Source organism: Saccopteryx bilineata, chromosome 8, assembly GCF_036850765.1.
Source record: "Saccopteryx bilineata isolate mSacBil1 chromosome 8, mSacBil1_pri_phased_curated, whole genome shotgun sequence".
NCBI lineage: Eukaryota > Metazoa > Chordata > Mammalia > Chiroptera > Emballonuridae > Saccopteryx > Saccopteryx bilineata.
This window is the reverse complement of record NC_089497.1, coordinates 27,001,476-27,018,637: the sequence shown is the minus strand read 5'-3', so window position 1 is coordinate 27,018,637 and position 17,162 is coordinate 27,001,476. Positions and strand designations below refer to the sequence as shown.

Genomic DNA, 17,162 nt, shown 5'->3' with positions numbered 1-17,162 from the left:
TAGAAACGTTACTGTAAAGAAATGAGCCCAGGGTGGAGCTGCTTGGCTCACTGGGAAGTCAGAGGAAAGGGAGCCCTGGTGACAGGTCCAAGGATGAGCCCAGGGCATGCTAGCGCTGCCACCAGCTCACCTGGTGGCTAGTCTTGCAGGGACCCTTCCATGGGGAAGGAGAGGGAGAAGGGAAAGGGGCCTGTCTGCTCCCAGGAGGGACAGCACCAGGGAACACATATTTTCTAAGAACCACTTCTGATATCAAAATATGATAAACAGCAGACCAAGTGACCCCTTGCTCAAGCCAGCGACCTTGGGCTCAAGCTGGTGAGCTTTTTGCTCAAACCACATAAGCCCACACTCAAACCGGCGATGTCAGCGTCTTGAACCTGGGTCCTCTGCGTCCCAGTCCAATGCTCTATACACTGCACCACCACCTGATGAGGCAGGTTATCTATTTAAAACATGTACACCAGCCCTGGCCGGTTGGCTCAGAGGTAGAGCGTCGGCCTAGCGTGCGGAGGACCCGGGTTCGATTCCCGGCCAGGGCACACAGGAGAAGCGCCCATTTGCTTCTCCACCCCTCCGCCGCGCTTTCCTCTCTGTCTCTCTCGTCCCCTCCCGCAGCCGAGGCTCCATTGGAGCAAAGATGGCCCGGGCGCTGGGGATGGCTCTGTGGCCTCTGCCCCAGGCGCTAGAGTGGCTCTGGTCGCAACATGGCGACACCCAGGATGGGCAGAGCATCACCCCCTGGTGGGCGTGCCGGGTGGATCCCGGTCGGGCGCATGCGGGAGTCTGTCTGACTGTCTCTCCCCGTTTCCAGCTTCAGAAAAATGAAAAAAAATAAAATAAAATAAAACATGTACACCAAATAACATATTTCATGGTTTAAACAAACCAAAAAAAGCATCTACTTTAGAAATGAAAATCAGCCTGGCCTGTGGTGGTGTAGTGGACAGAGTGCTGACCTGGAACCCTGAGATCGCTGGTTTGAAACCCTGGGGTTGTCTGGTCAAGGCACATGTAAAAAGCAACCAATGAACAGCTAGAGGAAAGCAACTACTTCTTGTCCCCCACCCTTCTCTCTCTGTAAAATCAATAAATAAAATCTTAAAAATAAAAGAAGAAATGGGAATCAGATAAGTGGACCCTCTATCACTATCTCTATTCAAGTGTTGGGCTTTTTGTCTTTGTTTTGTTTTGTTTTTGAGGTCCTGGACAGCACTGTAAATAAAAAAAAAAAATTCAAAATATAAGAACTGGAAAGGTAGAAACAAATATATTACCATTAGCAGATATCTTTTATGTAAAAACTTTCAAAGAACCTATAGACAGATAAAGGTCTAGACAACTAAAGAAATTTATTCAGCTCAGACTTGTGTCACTTTAGTTGCTCACCAGTTGCTCCTCACACATGCCTTGACCAGCCCCCCAAGGGCGGGGAGGCCGGCACGCTGAGCCAGCGACCCCTTGCTCAATCTGAAAAGACCTGTGCTCAAGCCAGTGACCTTGGGGCTTTGAACTGGGAACCTCCAACATTCCAGGTTGATCCTCTACCCACTTTGCCACCGCCAGTCAGGCCAAAGATTAATCTTTTTTTATTAATTTTTTTTTTTTTTTTTTTTCCAAAGCTGGAAACGGGGAGAGACAGTCAGACTCCCGCATGCGCCCGACTGGGATCCACCCGGCACGCCCACCAGGGGGCGACGCTCTGCCCACCAGGGGGCGATGCTCTGCCCCTCCGGGGCATCGCTCTGTTGCGACCAAAGCCACTCTAGCTCATGGGGCAAAGGCCAAGGAGTCATCCCCAGCGCCCAGGCCATCCTTGCTCCAATGGAGCCTCAGCTACAGGAGGGGAAGAGAGAGACAGAGAGGAAGGAGAGGGGGAGGGGTGGAGAAGCAGATGGATGCTTCTCTTGTGTGCCCTGGCCGGGAATCGAACCCGGGACTTCTGCACGTCAGGCCGACGCTCTACCATTGAGCCAACCAGCCAGGGCCCCAAAGATTAATCTTAAACAAACAAAAACTAGGCCCTGGCCGGTTAGCTCAGTCGGTTAAAAGCATCGTCCCAAAATGACAAGGCTGCACATTCGATCCTGGCCAGGGCACACACAGGAAGCGACCAGTGAATGCACAACTGAGTGGAACAACAAATCAATGCTTCCCTTCCCCCTCCTCTCTGTCTCTGAAACAGGAAATAAAAAGAAGCTAAGCCCTGCCTGGATAACTTGGTCAGTTGGAGCACTGTCCTAGAGCAAGAGACTGCCAGTTCGATTCCCCAGTCAGGGCACATACAAAAGCAGCTCAATGTCCCTGTCTCTCTTAAAAACAAAACACAAAACAAAAATAATAAAAATGCCACAACCAGAGCGTGACCTGAGGTGGTGCAGTGGATAAAGCATCAGCCTGGAGTGCTGAGGTCGGCAGTTCGAAACCCTGCCGGGTCAAAGCCCACTTTCTCTCTGTTCTTTCTCAAATCAGTAAATAAAATTTAAAAAGAAATAAAAAGAAACCAGACCTATAAAAGTGCTCTATAATTACATGTTCTATACATAATATATATGCAGTCAATTAATAACACAGTAACTTGGTGTATGTAATAGCACTGAGGCACTCATGAATTTCTCTCCAACTGTTTTTAACAATGCAAACCCCAGCTATTCTTCTACTGCTACAATTGTTTCACCTAAGAGGGAGTGAGAGAAAACCACAGCCTTTCCCATAAATCTGCCTTGGAAACCTTGCTAAGAAGACCTTTTCAGTTCAGCATAGTCTGCTATTGTAAGTGGGCTTCTTCTACCTTAGCATAACTCCTGAATTTGTAAGAAACACACACACACACCTCTTCTAGTGTGTACTTATAAACAAAAAGCAAGAGAATTAGAAAAGTCTTACCAGAAAGATCCACCACTGCCTCGTGACTGGAAATAGCTCCTTTCTCAATAAAAAGATCTCGAAAATATTCACTATTGGCTGACAAAACAGATTTATGAGCTTTGTACTCTTCTCCTTCGATTAACAAAGTAACATCACAGAACTGGTTGGCGAGTCTCTGTTCGTTCAGCTGCTTTAAGACAGCCTGACAATGTTTTGGAGAGGAACGTTTCACCACTCCTTTGGTGTCAACCTACCAAATAAGTTTAAGACCAACAGTTATATTATGTAACATCTGTATTTCTACCCGTAACAGAAGTAAGACAAGACACATCATGCCCCTTTAAAAGATACTAGTTAATATGAAGAAACAGCCTGCTATTCTTTATTATGTATGTATTTAAATAAGAAGATATGTTGTCTTCATTTTTTCCTGCTATGTTCATTCTACTTGACCCAACAAAAACCTGCATCTCACTTCTTGCTGTCTCTTCTTACTAGTCAGAAGTATGATGGTGTATAAAATTAATGCAGGCAGAAAACAAAGACCTAGCCAGCTTAATTTTACCTTGCTGCATGACCCAGAGATTGCTTCCAGAAATGTATTCTGTCTACCTGTACCAATATACCATTAAAGAGAGAGGTGTGATTAACAGGTTATATTCTGGAGAGAACAAGCAATGGAAATATTTATAATTAATGAAGAGACGATATTAGCAACTTTTAGTGTATATAACAACATAGTGTATTACTTTAGACACAGACCTGCTTAAATCTTCAATGTCAGTGTCAATATTCAAGCAGTTTAAGAAACTATAGTTTAAGAAAAAAATTCACAAAGACTACAAACACTAAAACCCTAGTTACACATGTTAAAGCTGGATGAAAATGTTCCACTTACAAATACAAGTTCGTGTTTAGATATTGGCTTCTTTTTTGCAGGCTTGGAGGTTGTAGTTGTAGTTGAAGTAAAGTTGCTCAGGTCATCCTCTGATTCATTACTTTCTTCTCCAGATTCAAGGTCTAGTCCCAATTCTTCCAACATTTCTGAAGTATCTGATATTGGACGGGAGCGATCTAGTTTCTCCTGGCATTTGCTACACTGTTTAATGTAATCTTTGACTTGTTTTAATATACCTACAATGAAAATAAAAATTAACAAGTCAAATTTAATACTGCTCGCACCTAAAAATTGAATATATAATTGATTCTTTACTGCATACACTTATGTATACTCCAGTGCATATGTGCAAATACACACATGCCCCATAAGGTACATAGAGTTCTTTAGAATTTAAGATACATTTTCCCCCAAAGATATAAGGTTATAAACAATGGTTTGTTCCCATGCTGAGGTAAACTGTTTCGCTGTTGACTCCCAGTTATTCAGTTCCCACCACCACATGACTATGCAGCACCACCCATTTTCATGTGAGCTGCAACTGATCCATGCAATAGGAACTACTGTACATGAAAAATTGCCAATATTCAACTGCTTTTGACCTTCATAAACAGAAATACAATGTGGCTCAAGCTAATACTTCTCCACTCTACTAACAGCAGGCTTGACTGCACAATTTGCTTTGGTCAGTGGATATGATGTGTGCTATATGCCTCATTAGAAACTTAAGAGGCACCGTTTCCCATCTGTTCTTTGATCTTTGTTCCCTCTCAAAGAACAAGGTGTTGCAGGCTAGCCTTTAGCCTGAACTACAGGTGGAAAAAAAAACAGGTGGAGCCAATTTGCAACCTAAACAAGACTAGAATCAAAGCTTGTACTCAAGATTATAAAATAAATTTCATGACTTTGAAAGCTATGAGATTTTAGGTTTATGTGAAATAACAGCATACAGAACTAACATGAGCTGAATGTACACAAGCCACTAGCAAAACCCTATTTTGAATTTCAACTTCCAGCTCAGCATGTTGGGGTAGGGGTAGGGAGCAGGGAGGAACACTTTTTATACATAGCAGGCTCTCGAATAACATCATTTTGTTCAATGTTTTGTTTTTTGTTTTTTTGTATGTGACAGAGACAGAGAGAAAGAAGGACAGAAAGGCAGGAAGGGAGACAGTTGAGAAGCATCAATTCTTCATTGCATCTCCATAGTTGTTCATTGATTGCTTTCTCATATGTGCCTTGATGAGGGCAAGTGATCCCTTGCTCAAGCCAGTGACCCCACGCTCAAGCTGGTGAGCCCACGCTCAAGCTGGTGAGCCCACGCTCAAACAAGCGATCTCAGGGTTTTGAACCGAGGTAATCTGCATCCCAGTCCTATACGCCACTGCCTGGTCAGGCATTGTTCAATGTTGGTTTGTTATAATGTTGATGAGATAATGAGTTAAGCAGGGACTTAACGCTTGTTTATATCAATTAGTCTATGGTAAAACTGGTTTTGGGCCCTGGCCGGTTGGCTCAGCGGTAGAGCGTCGGCCTGGCGTGCGGAGGACCCGGGTTCGATTCCCGGCCAGGGCACACAGGACAAGCGCCCATTTGCTTCTCCACCCCTCCGCCGCGCCTTCCTCTCTGTCTCTCTCTTCCCCTCCCGCAGCCAAGGCTCCACTGGAGCAAAGATGGCCCGGGCGCTGGGGATGGCTCTGTGGCCTCTGCCTCAGGCGCTAGAGTGGCTCTGGTCGCGACATGGCGATGCCCAGGATGGGCAGAGCATCGCTCCCTGGTGGGCAGAGCATCGCCCCATGGTGGGCGTGCCGGGTGGATCCCGGTCGGGCGCATGTGGGAGTCTGTCTGACTGTCTCTCCGTTTCCAGCTTCAGAAAAATGCAAAAAAAAAACAAAACAAAAAAAAACCAAACTGGTTTTGTTATACATTGTTTTGCTTAAATCACAACCTATGGAGGACGTTAAATGAGGATTTACTGTACACACACACACACCCATCATCTTAATAAGGTAGGACCAATTATTTCTCATTTTACGGAGAATGAAGCCATAAGAAGTAACTTGTCCAAAATCACATCTAGTACATTGCATTTCTGTGCCTCCAGGAGCCATGTTACTTTCAGTATATTAGTTATCTAGGAATACCATTGTCCAACCCTGTGGCAGAAACGTCTTCTCTTACTCAAGTAAAATGCAAATGAAGAGGCTCATCAATTAGCTAAAATGATACAGAGGTATATACTACATTCCTGAAAAGAGTTTCAAGATATCAAAGTATATCAAATTCCTTGCTTTCAACTTTCAGAGAGTAGTCAAGCATTATTTCTCAAATTGTATTTTCTCCCATACTTAATAAAAAAGTACACACTGGATTAATAAACTCAAAAACCATATTCTCATTTTAGTTACAATGGATATCATATTAAAAGCTCTGAGTTCCACAGTAAAGAAACCCATTTATTTGTTTGTTTGTTTGTTTTACAGAGACAGAGAGAGAGTCAGAGACAGGGACAGACAGACAGGACCAAAGAGAGATGAGAAGCATCAATCATTAGTTTTTCGTTGCGCATTACGACACCTTAGTTGTTCATTGATTGCTTTCTCATATGTGTCTTGACCGCCGGCCTTCAGCAGACTGAGTAACCCCTCGCTGGAGCCAGCGATCTTGGGTTCAAGCTGGTGAGCTTTTGCTCAAACCAGATGAGCCCGCGCTCAAGCTGGCAAACTCGGGGTCTCGAATCTGGGTCCTTGGGATCCCAGTCCAATGCTCTATCTACTGCGCCACCACCTGGTTAGGCAAGAAACCCATTTAACCTAGAAATTTGTCAATTTGTTTGTTCACAGGATACCATTTTTTTATCAGAACAAACATAACTTAGAAAATAATGGCTTAGGGTTAAATACAACTTTTGTTAAAAGGCTGTCCATGCACAGATTTAGAGAGCAATAGAGGTAATATCCTAGCATCTGAAGATAAATTCAAGTCAATAACATGTCTATACCTTTATGAGGTATACTGAGTAGGTTTTTAAAAACCAATCAATAAGCTGGACGAACATATATTTTACAATTAAGAGTGAATGGAAAAGACGTTCATTTTCTCTGAAAAAGAAATGGGGGGGGGGGAAAGACAGTCATTCTCTTTGTTTCAATAATAGGAGTAAATTGGTTGGAATGATGACAAATTTCTGAAGATGATTAGTCGTGATGGTTACACAACAATCTGAATGTACTTAATATCACTGATATGGTTAAAATAGCTCATACTTAAAAAAATGTCACTGATACTTAAAAATGGCCAAAATGGGCCCTGGCAAGAGCGCTCAGTTGGTTAGATTGTTCCCATTGACCAAGGTTGTGGGTTCGATCACTGGTCAGGGCACATAAAAGAATCAACCGATGGATTCATAAATAAGTGGAACAGCAGATCCATGTTTCTCTTTAAATGGCTAAAATGGTAAATTTTTCATCTGGTATGTTTTACCACAATAAAAAAAAGTAAATGGGTATGTGAATGGGAGAAAAAAGATGTAAGAATATATATATATTTTTAAGATTTTTTTATTTATTCATTATAGAGAGGGGAGAGAGAGTGAGAGAGAGAGAGAGAGAGAGAGAAGGGGGGAGGAGCTGGAAGCATCAACTCCCATATGTGCCTTGATCAGGCAAGCCCAGGGTTTTGAACCAGCAACCTCAGCGTTTCCAGGTTGACGCTTTATCCACTGCGCCACCACAGGTCAGGCCTACAATATATGTATTTTAAAGTACAAAACATACTTAGAGAATAAGAAGAGCTGCTTTAGAAATTTTCATGTCAAAAGAAGACAAGAGCCCTGGCCGGTTGGCTCAGTGGTAGAGCGTCGGCCTGGCGTGCAGAAGTCCCGGGTTCGATTCCCGGCCAGGGCACACAGGAGAAGCGCCCATCTGCTTCTCCACCCCTCCCCCTCTCCTTCCTCTCTGTCTCTCTCTTCCCCTCCCGCAGCCGAGGCTCCATTGGAGCAAAGATGGCCTGGACGCTGGAATGGCTCTGGTCGCGATGCCCAGGAGGGGCAGAGCGTCGCCCCTGGTGGGCGTGCCGGGTGGATCCCGGTTGGGTGCCTGTCTCTCCCCGTTTCCAGCTTCAGAAAAATACAAAAAAAAAAAAAAGAAGACAAGAGGCAGTTTTTCCTAATTAGCGTTTGTTGTATTTTTAAACATTTTATGATTCTACACAACTCAGTATTTCCTGTATACAGTAGAGGTCTGATTAAACTATTAACTGGTTGAATTCAAATGCCCTTGGGGGAACTACACAGAAACATTTGAACTAAGATGAAAAATAAGAGATACTGCAGGAAAAAAGTGGTATTAATACCCGATAATCAATCAACTGTCTCAAAAATCACCCCATTATGTTTCATAAGACCTTTAACTTGAGTGTTAGTCTATCTTTTTTAATAAGGGAAGACTGTATTTCCATAAATTCAACAAGCTAGATGAAATGGGCCAATTCCTTTATAAAAATTTTTTGTTGACTGATTTCTTTAGAGACAGGGAGTAAGGAGGGCAGGGAAGAGAGAGAGAAACAGATTTGTTGTTCCATTTACACATTCGTTGGTTGATTCTCGTTATGTGCCCTGCAACCGTGGTGTATGCGGAACACACTCTAACCAACTGAGCTGCCTGGCCAGAGCCTGAATATGTGTGTTTTGATGGGATCATAATAAATCTAACTTTACAGATTCAGAACCCTGACCTCTTAATTTACCCAGAGTTGATAAGCTGAAAGAATGACTCAAATTAACCCCTCAGAAGACATCAATGTGTTTATTTATTTATTTATTTATTTTTTACAGAGACAGAGAGTGAGTCAGAGAGGGATAGGCAGGGACAGACAGGAACGGAGAGAGATGAGAAGCATCTATCATTAGTTTTTCATTGTGCATTGCAACACCTTAGTTGTTCATTGATTGCTTTCTCATATGTGCCGTGACTGTGGGCCTCCAGCAGATCAAGTAACCCTCTGCTGGAGCCAGAGACCTTGGGTTCAAGCTGGTGGGCTTTTTGCTCAAACCAGATGAGCCCTCGCTCAAGCTGGCAACCTCCGGGTCTCGAGCCTGGGTCTTCCGCATCCCAGTCCAACGCTCTATCCACTGCACCACTGCCTGGTCAGGCAGAAGACATCAATGTGTAAACATAGTTAATTTACTATTTTAAGAGTGGGAAATGACTTTAAAAAAAAAAAGAGTGGGAAATTACTGCAAAGGGCTGATATTACTTATGTAGCAAAATCTGAATACTCTTATCTAGCTTTGTGACCATGGCCAACTCTCCAAACCTCTGTGCTCAGTATATCATCAACTGGTTTATATGTTAATACTTACAAGCACTTGGAACAGTGCCTGATACACAGTAACTATCACACCTGGTTTGTTTTTTTAAAGATTTATTAATTTTACAGAGAGTAGGGGGAGGTGTAGCGAGAAGTATCAACTGATAGTTACTTCACTTCAGTTGTTTACTGGTTGCTTATTGTATGTGCCTTGACCCAGCAAGCCCAGGGTTTCCAACCAGCAATACTTTATCTAAAACATGACCACAGGTCAGGCACAGTTTGTTAAAAAATGCCCCCTGGTCAACCTCTCTAGTACAAAAAGAAAAAAAAAAAGCCTACATAAAACACCAAATTACCATTAAGAGGTTCTTTGTTCAGCCTGACTGGTGGTAGCACAGTGGATAGAGCCTGGCCCAGGTTCAAAACTCAAATTCAGGCTTGAGGCCTGAGCACAGACCGGCCAACTCGAAAGCAGGTTTCCTAGCTTGAGTATGCACTCATCTACTGATCCCATGGTCACTGGCTTGAGCATGCACTCATCTACTGATCCCACGGTCACTGGCTTGAACATGCCATCATCTACGTGATCCCATGGTCACTGGCTTGAGCATGCCATCATCTACGATCCCACGGTCACTGGCTTGAGCATGCACTCATCTACTGATCCCACGGTCACTGGCTTGAGCATGCACTCATCTACTGATCCCACGGTCACTGGCTTGAGCATGCCATCATCTACGTGATCCCACGGTCACTGGCTTGAGCATGCCATCATCTACTGATCCCACGGTCACTGGCTTGAACATGCCATCATCTACGTGATCCCATGGTCACTGGCTTGAGCATGCCATCATCTACGTGATCCCACGGTCACTGGCTTGAGCATTCCATCATCTACGTGATCCTATGGTCACTGGTTTGAGCATGCCATCGTGATCCCATGGTCACTGGCTTGACAATGCCATCATCTACTGATCCCATGGTCACTGGCTTGAGCCCCAAGGTCACTGGCAAGGCTTGAGCACTCCCCAACCCCAGACACATAAGAGACGCAATCAATGAATAACTAAAGTGACACGGCTACCAGGTGATGTTTCGCACCATCTCTCTCCCTTCCTGTGTGTGTGTGTCTGTCTGTCTGTCTGTCTGTCTTCCTGGGGGGGAAAAAAAGTTCTTTATTCGATAAAGACTCAGACGAAGTAAAATGAATGACGTTAGTGGGTAGTCCTCTAATAATACAACCTGAGGAACAGTTCTTTTCCCAGAGTAGGGTGTCTCAACCTCAGCAGTGTTGACACTGAGCCAGGTGATTCTTGTAGGGGGTGAGGCTGTCCTGTCTGCACTGTAGAATACTCAGGAGCATCCCTGGCCTCTTCGCAACTATACAGATGCCAAGAAAACCCATTATGACAACCAAAATTGTCTCCAGACACAGCCATTTGTCCCTGGGAGGCAAAACCGTCCGCGGTTGGGAACCACTGCTCTAGATACAGCTACAAGGGTGAACACTTTACTCCTGGCAGCTGTTCAAGAACCTGCCTCCCCGTCAGTGTTGGATACAATGACCATCCCCTGTTCCGTGGCTTCAAAGGCTCCTTCTCTCTTCCCCTAAACTGGTTCCCAAGGAGTCAAAACATTTTAGAGATCTACTTCCTGACTATAACAGTCACAGTAACCGTATTTTTTCCAAGTATATCTAGTGCGCGCGCAGTTTCCAAAGCGCTTTTCACGGTATCAAAGGAACGAATACTAAAACATTCAAAACTAAGAGAACCTGCTATTCTTTACATTGAGTTCTTGCCCTAAAAATAAGGCTCAAGATGACTGTTTCCACAAGTTACTCCAAGTCACTTCTGCCCAGAGTTACGTTTTTCCTTCTTTACGCTGCAGTAGCACAATTCGAGGACTACAGGTAAGCGGGTCCAGAGGACCTCAAACCCGTGGCCAGAACGCTAGCGGAACAGGCTGGGGACAGGAGCCCGGGGCTGGGCGGACCCTCACCCCGCAAACCAGCACCACAGCCGTGCGAACGCACCGCGCGCAGCCTCCCCGCCGGCCGCGGGCCGCGCAGAGCCGCCCCCCGAGGCCAGGAGGCGGGCTCCGCACCGAGAGCGGGGCCCGCCCCCGGGAAGCCCCCTTCGCCCCACCCCGGGGCCGGGCCCGCCCCCAGCTTCCCAGGCCTCCTTCCTGTGGGAAGTGCCGCTCCTTTCCCGTCCCTCACCCTCTCGGCTCCGCCCGGCAGTCGCTCCGCCGCCGAGCGTCCAGGGGCGCCAGGGAAGCGGGGCGAAGGACCCGCACGCGTGCGCTCCCGCGGACGGGCCCGGACGCGCCTCGGCCGCCGAGCCGCCAGCCCGCCCCTCGCCGCGGGCGCGCGCCTACCTCGCCACCAGTACGTCTTGGACAGGTCGTGCCAGGTCTGGTGCTGGGTGTGGTGAGTGCCGCCCGGGCCCAGGTGCGCCGCCTCGATGAGCCCCCAGCGCCGCTCGGGCTGCAGCACCACCTCCAGCTCCGCGAAGGTCTTGCGGTGCCGCTGCCGCCGCTGGTAGAACAGGGTCCCGTCGCGCACCACGTAGCAGGCCGCCGCCTTGCGGATTTTCCGCTTGGCATTGCCCTCGGTGCCCGGCGCGTACGGCTCGCACTCGTTCGTCAGGTAGCGCAGGATGGCCCGATAGCTTTCCTCGCTTGACATCGCTGACGGCGGCCTCCCCGAGGGCGCCTGTCAGTGACGAGGGAGGAGGACAGCGGCACCAACTCCGGGCGGATGTACCAGCTGCGGCGACACTGTAGGGAGGAACGGTTATGTCTGTGGTGAGTGCTCTTCGACCGCGCCCGCAGCGGGAACGGAGTACTGAGGAGTTGCTAACTGGGGGGAACTGCACTTCTTCAGCGCGCGCTGGCGACTGACAAAATGGCTGCTGCACCACCGGAAGTGACGTAAACCAGGGGCCGTGGGTGAGGGGACCGAGTCCTGATTGGAGCGCCGTGACTTTCTGGCTTGATGAAGCCTGTTGAGTGACGTCAGGACTGCGAGACGACATTTTGGAAGCGGGTAGCCCCTTCATGGGAGATGGAACCGGCTTTGATCAGACATCTTAAGTTCTGGCAGTTTCCCTTTTTATTTTGCCCTTCCCACTCTCAGCACGTGTAGGGTCTGGTGCGTTATTGTTATTCCGGCCGAGTCACCGCAAGATGTAAAGGAGTCTCTTCCTGTCTCTACCCCCACACTTTCTGAGACACTTGAAAACATAAAAGTATCAGACTTTAAGGCTCTGAGTAAAATACCAGCACACGGACACAACACCAACAACCCAGAGGGAAATGTAGCTTCCAGTTACGTGTTATAAAAATCAAAGTCAATCTATTGACAGGAGTTATATAATTTCTAAACTTTAACCACTGGGTCCAAACAACCCTTGGAAAAGTCAGGATTTTTCAGGAATAATGAGATTATATAGTGACTTTTTTTTATTTTTTGAGAGAGAGAGAGAGGATGGGGGAGAGATGAGAAGCATCAACTCATAACTGTGGCAGTTTTTTAGTTGTTCACTGATTGCTTCTCATATGTGCCTTGACCAGGGGGCTCCAGTTGAGTCAGTGACCCCTTGCTCAAGCCAGTGACCTTGGAGTTTCGAACTTGGGATCTCAGCATCTCAGGTTGACGCTTTATCCTCTGTGCCACCAACTGGTCAGGGTATAGTGACTTAACAAAGGGGGAGGGGAGAACTAACTATTTAATTATACTTTATTTGCATATTTTTTTACATACACTGAGTGGGGGGAATTGCTCCATTTTATGCCCAACATATACTGAATGCAGAAATGTCCAGGACACTTGAACTGTGTTTTCCAACAGGCAGTGTAGGGTCCAATTCCATATTTTTAGCTGGTATTCCAGAGCGGTGGCCTGGTCACCTGTCCTTGGGCTGGATCTTCAGTGCAAACAAGAGCCACGGGCCAATACACTGGGGGTCCGCCCCTGGCAATGCTTCTCTAGGTCTTAAAAACCAAACCAACACCTTGCTCTCCTAGCCCAGGAGTCTGCAGTTGATGGGTGAGACCCTTTGGCCTTTGCAGAGAGAGGTGGGGACACACAGGTGAATGCAGTGAGTTCACAAAACAGGATACACTCAGTTTCCGTGGTACTTGTGGTGGCAGTTGTAGAAGTTTACAGATGATCCAGAAACCTGCAGCTGCATTCTTAAAGCATTGTGGCTGTAGGTACAGGAACTCCCACGCCCAGAGGAAAGACAGAAGTACCAGGTCATTCAATCCACAAACAGACTGCAACAGGGGAAGGTGGAGATACACCCCTCCACCCATGGGTAGATGCACAACTCCACCCCCCAAGGGCTGTGCTCAGCACCACCACGCTTCTGCGAAATGCATGCCCTTTAAAAGTCAATTTAATATAAAAAGTAAGTAGATTAACATCAGATTGTAAGTAAACATGTGAAATGGCAAAGAAAAACTAAATTACAGAAAACCCCCTACACCCAATTCAGTTTCCTCCCAAACACAATCTGTCAAAGCACTGAGAGCCCACTGATACTTAGATTCTTCTCTGTGCCTTTGGGCTGGTACAGAGACATGTTTTAGTACAATGTTTTACAGGTGGTAACTGTCTTCCTGAGAAAAGCTACCCTTGCTGTCCTATGAGATTAGGCAGGTAGTGGTGCCAGCAGTGAGTGGGACTAAAATCTTCAGCAGTGACCACCGTGAAGGGGAGGAGCAGACAAGTGCCTGGGAAGGGTGGTGGGTGCTCTCAGGCAGCCACTCCCTGTGCTGCCCTAGACCTTTGGTGTGATGACCATTTCTTTCCTTGGCGTCTCCTGTAAGGTCAGTAGTCGCGGCCATCACAGACAGGCACGTGCAGTTTCCCCTTAGATTCGGGCAGACGGAAAAGAAACAGTGGAGCCAGAAAATGATGGGGCATTCCTTTATTCCAGCCCTGCCCTGGCTGGTGAGTAAACACACACAGGGCTCCAAAACCCACTCCCACATTCTCCAGTTCTACAACCAGGAGAATCTTTTCTGGTTTTTCCTAGAATCAAAGACCCCCACCAGTCTCAGTCACCTCTGGTTCCCCATCTGCCAATATGGCTTCTTTGCAAAACTGGCTTCTCTCTCCTTCCCTTCCATCTTGGATTCTTTTTTCTTTTTTTTTTTTATAAATAAATTTTTATTTTAATGGGGTGACATCAATAAATCAGGGTACATATATTCAAAGAAAATATTTCCAGGCTATCTTGTCATCTAGTTCTGTTGCATACCCATCACCCAAAGAGAGATCGTCCTCCGTCACCCTCTATCCAGTCCTCTCCGTACCCCTCCCCCTCTTCCTCCTTCCTTCCCCCCACCCCACGTAACTACCACACTCCTGCCCATGTATCCCAGTCTCGCCCTTATGTCCCACCAATGTATGGAATCCTGCAGTTCTTGTTTTTTTTCTGATTCACTTATTTCACTCCGCACAATGTTATCAAGATTCCACCATTCTGCTGTAAGTGATCCGATGTCATCATTTCTTCTAGCTGAATAGTATACCATGGTGTATATGTGCCCCATCTTCTTTATCCAGTCTTCTATTTTTTTTTTTTTTACAGTGATTAAAAGCCTTTAAGCAAACTCTTGGCCAATACAGCAAGAATCCATAAAAGAGTAGTGTCCTTAACATGTTCACCAAGTCCAAGTTGGCCCCATCATCATGCCAAATCCCTGAAAAATGCAACCCAACCACAGTTAAGTCTGTTAGGAGCTGTCACAGGGAGCAGGAGTCCAGGAAAAGTCCACATCCAGGAAAAGTCCGCATGGCACTGGAATTGTCACCATTCTATACTTTGCAGCTCATGTCCAAGTCCCAATGACCGCTGCTTCTAGCTGATAATGATTCAGGTAGACTGGAAACCATCTTGGATTCTTTCTCCACAAAAAAATGGCTTCCTCCTTCTTCTCTCCTGCTCTTTTTTAAATTTTTTTTCTTTTTTTTTATAGAGAGTCAAAGAGAGGGATAGATAGGGACAGACAGACAGGAATAGAGAGAGATGAGAAGCATCAATCATCAGTTCTTCATTGCGACACCTTAGTTGTTCATTGATTGTTTCATATGTGCCTTGACCGCGGGCCTTCAGCAGACCGAGTAACCCCTTGCTGGAGCCAGCGACCTTGGGTCCAAGCTGGTGAGCTTTTTGGTGAAACCAGATGAGCCTTCGCTCAAGCTGGCGACCTCGGGGTCTGAACCTGGGTCCTCTGCATCTCAGTCCGATGCTCTATCCACTGTGCCACCACCTGGTCAGGCCTGCTCCTTTTTAAAACTTCTCTGGCATCAAACTCCTCTCCTCTTGGCCCGGGCGCTGCGGATGGCTCCATAGCCTCTGCCTCAGGCAATAGAATGGCTCTGGTTGCAACAGAGCAACGCCCCAGATGGGCAGAGCATCGCCCCCTGGTGGGCATGCCGGGTGGATTCCAGTCGGGCATATGCGTATGAGAGAGTCTGACTGCCTCCCGTTTCCAACTTCAGAAAAACAAAACAAAACACAAGAACAACAAAAAAAAACAAAAACCTCTCCTCCAGCACACATTAGCATAACAAAGCCCCTCCCAAGCAGGAAGGTAATTAGCAGTTTCACCAAAGCAACATCATTCACATGGGCAGTGCCACTTTGGAGCGGGACAGGGACAGAGAGTCAGAGAGAGGGACAGATAGGGACAGACAAGAAGGGAGAGAGATGAGAGAAGCATCAATTCTTTGCGGCTCCTTAGTTGTTCATTGATTGATTTCTCACATGTGCCTTGACAGGGGGAGGGGAGGTACAGCAGACCAAGTAATCCCTTGCTCGAGCCAGCGACCTTGGGCTCAAGTTGGTGAGCCTTGCTCAAACCAGATGAACCCGCGCTCAAGCTGGCAATCTCAGGGTCTTGAACCTGGGTCCTCCACGTCCCATTCTGACACTCTATCCACTGCGGCACCGCCTGGTCAGACTGGGCAGCGCCATTTTTAACAATAAAAGTGAGCAAACTCAAAAATCCTATTTTACAAACTCATTTGCCCAACATCTCCCCTCCTCTATTCTTGCCCTAGACCACCTGCAGCCTGCCCACCCTGCAGTCAGACCTCTTTCCCTGAGGTCGTGTGCTCAGAACCAGCCATCACATGGTGGCAGCAAAGGGAGCAGCTGACCCCTCAGGATCCAGGGAGTCTGTAGTACAACCATGGAAATTCTTGGACTAAGGAGAACTAAGGATCCATGCCACGTAACCTGCTCTGGGGTCTCCCACCCCTCTACCTCCTCTCCAGCTGTGAAATCTAGGCTCTGGGGAGGGCTTGGGGCAGTGACTCAGGAGGACCCCTGGTGAGAACCCCCTTGCAAATGGGCAGGGGGTGAGGTGACATTCTAGGAGGCTTTCTGAAGTGGGGTGGCTGTTAAAGCCAGGGCAGGAGATCAGAGGCCACACTGAGCAGACATGTGGTGTTCCTGCCACAACTGCACCTGCTGTTGGCTGGGATCTCTGCCTGGTCCTGCAGCTACCCCAATGGTGCCATGTTATGCTGCTCGCCCACTCGTCCCAGGCTCCTCACCATTCCCTGTGCTACATCTTCCTGTTGGTCCCCACCTTTATACCCCTCTGCAATCCCTTGAGTCCTTGCACCCCCACCCAGCACCTCTTAGAACCCCACCCTGTGATAGGGCTGGCTGGGCTATTTGCCCTGTCGATCTCATTAGGTGGGAGGGCCCACTGGGGTGCCAGCAATATGAGCCCACTGGGCCCTCACCCAACAGGAAAGGGCCTAGAATAGGCCTCCAGCATTGCAACATGGCTCTGCCCAGGTGGCAGGGTCCCGACTCCCAGCAGACCATGAGAGCTCCAATCCAGTGCCCTTCCCCTAATGCCACACTTGGAAGACAGCAGCCTTGGGCCACCAGTGGGACACTTCTCAACGTTGGACAACTGCCAGGCCCCAAATCACAGATCTCCACCTTAGACTTCCATTTCCATCACGGGCAGCCACTGACCAACAGCGAGAATGCCCTACCAGTGGTCGGCACACTCCTTAGTCCACCGAGACACATAGCAACAGTACAAC

At 47.2% G+C, this 17,162-nt stretch overlaps 1 protein-coding gene and 1 non-coding gene across 2 annotated transcripts in view; both read right to left on the bottom strand.

Moving 5' to 3' along the window:
• Positions 1-14,389, bottom strand: part of ZBTB11 (zinc finger and BTB domain containing 11) — a 44,500-nt gene extending 30,111 nt beyond the window's left edge. The window contains exons 1-3 of the mRNA XM_066240669.1: positions 11,459-14,389; positions 3,767-4,002; positions 2,887-3,118 (exon numbers count right to left, since the gene is read on the bottom strand). Coding sequence (XP_066096766.1) covers positions 2,887-3,118; positions 3,767-4,002; positions 11,459-11,768 — 778 coding nt within the window. The 5' untranslated portion in view covers positions 11,769-14,389. The remainder of the gene's footprint in view (positions 1-2,886; positions 3,119-3,766; positions 4,003-11,458) is intronic.
• TRNAV-GAC (transfer RNA valine (anticodon GAC)) lies at positions 1,913-1,988 on the bottom strand. Its single transcript has one exon. It is a non-coding gene; the product is annotated as a tRNA-Val (tRNA).
• Positions 14,390-17,162: the final 2,773 nt, after the last annotated feature.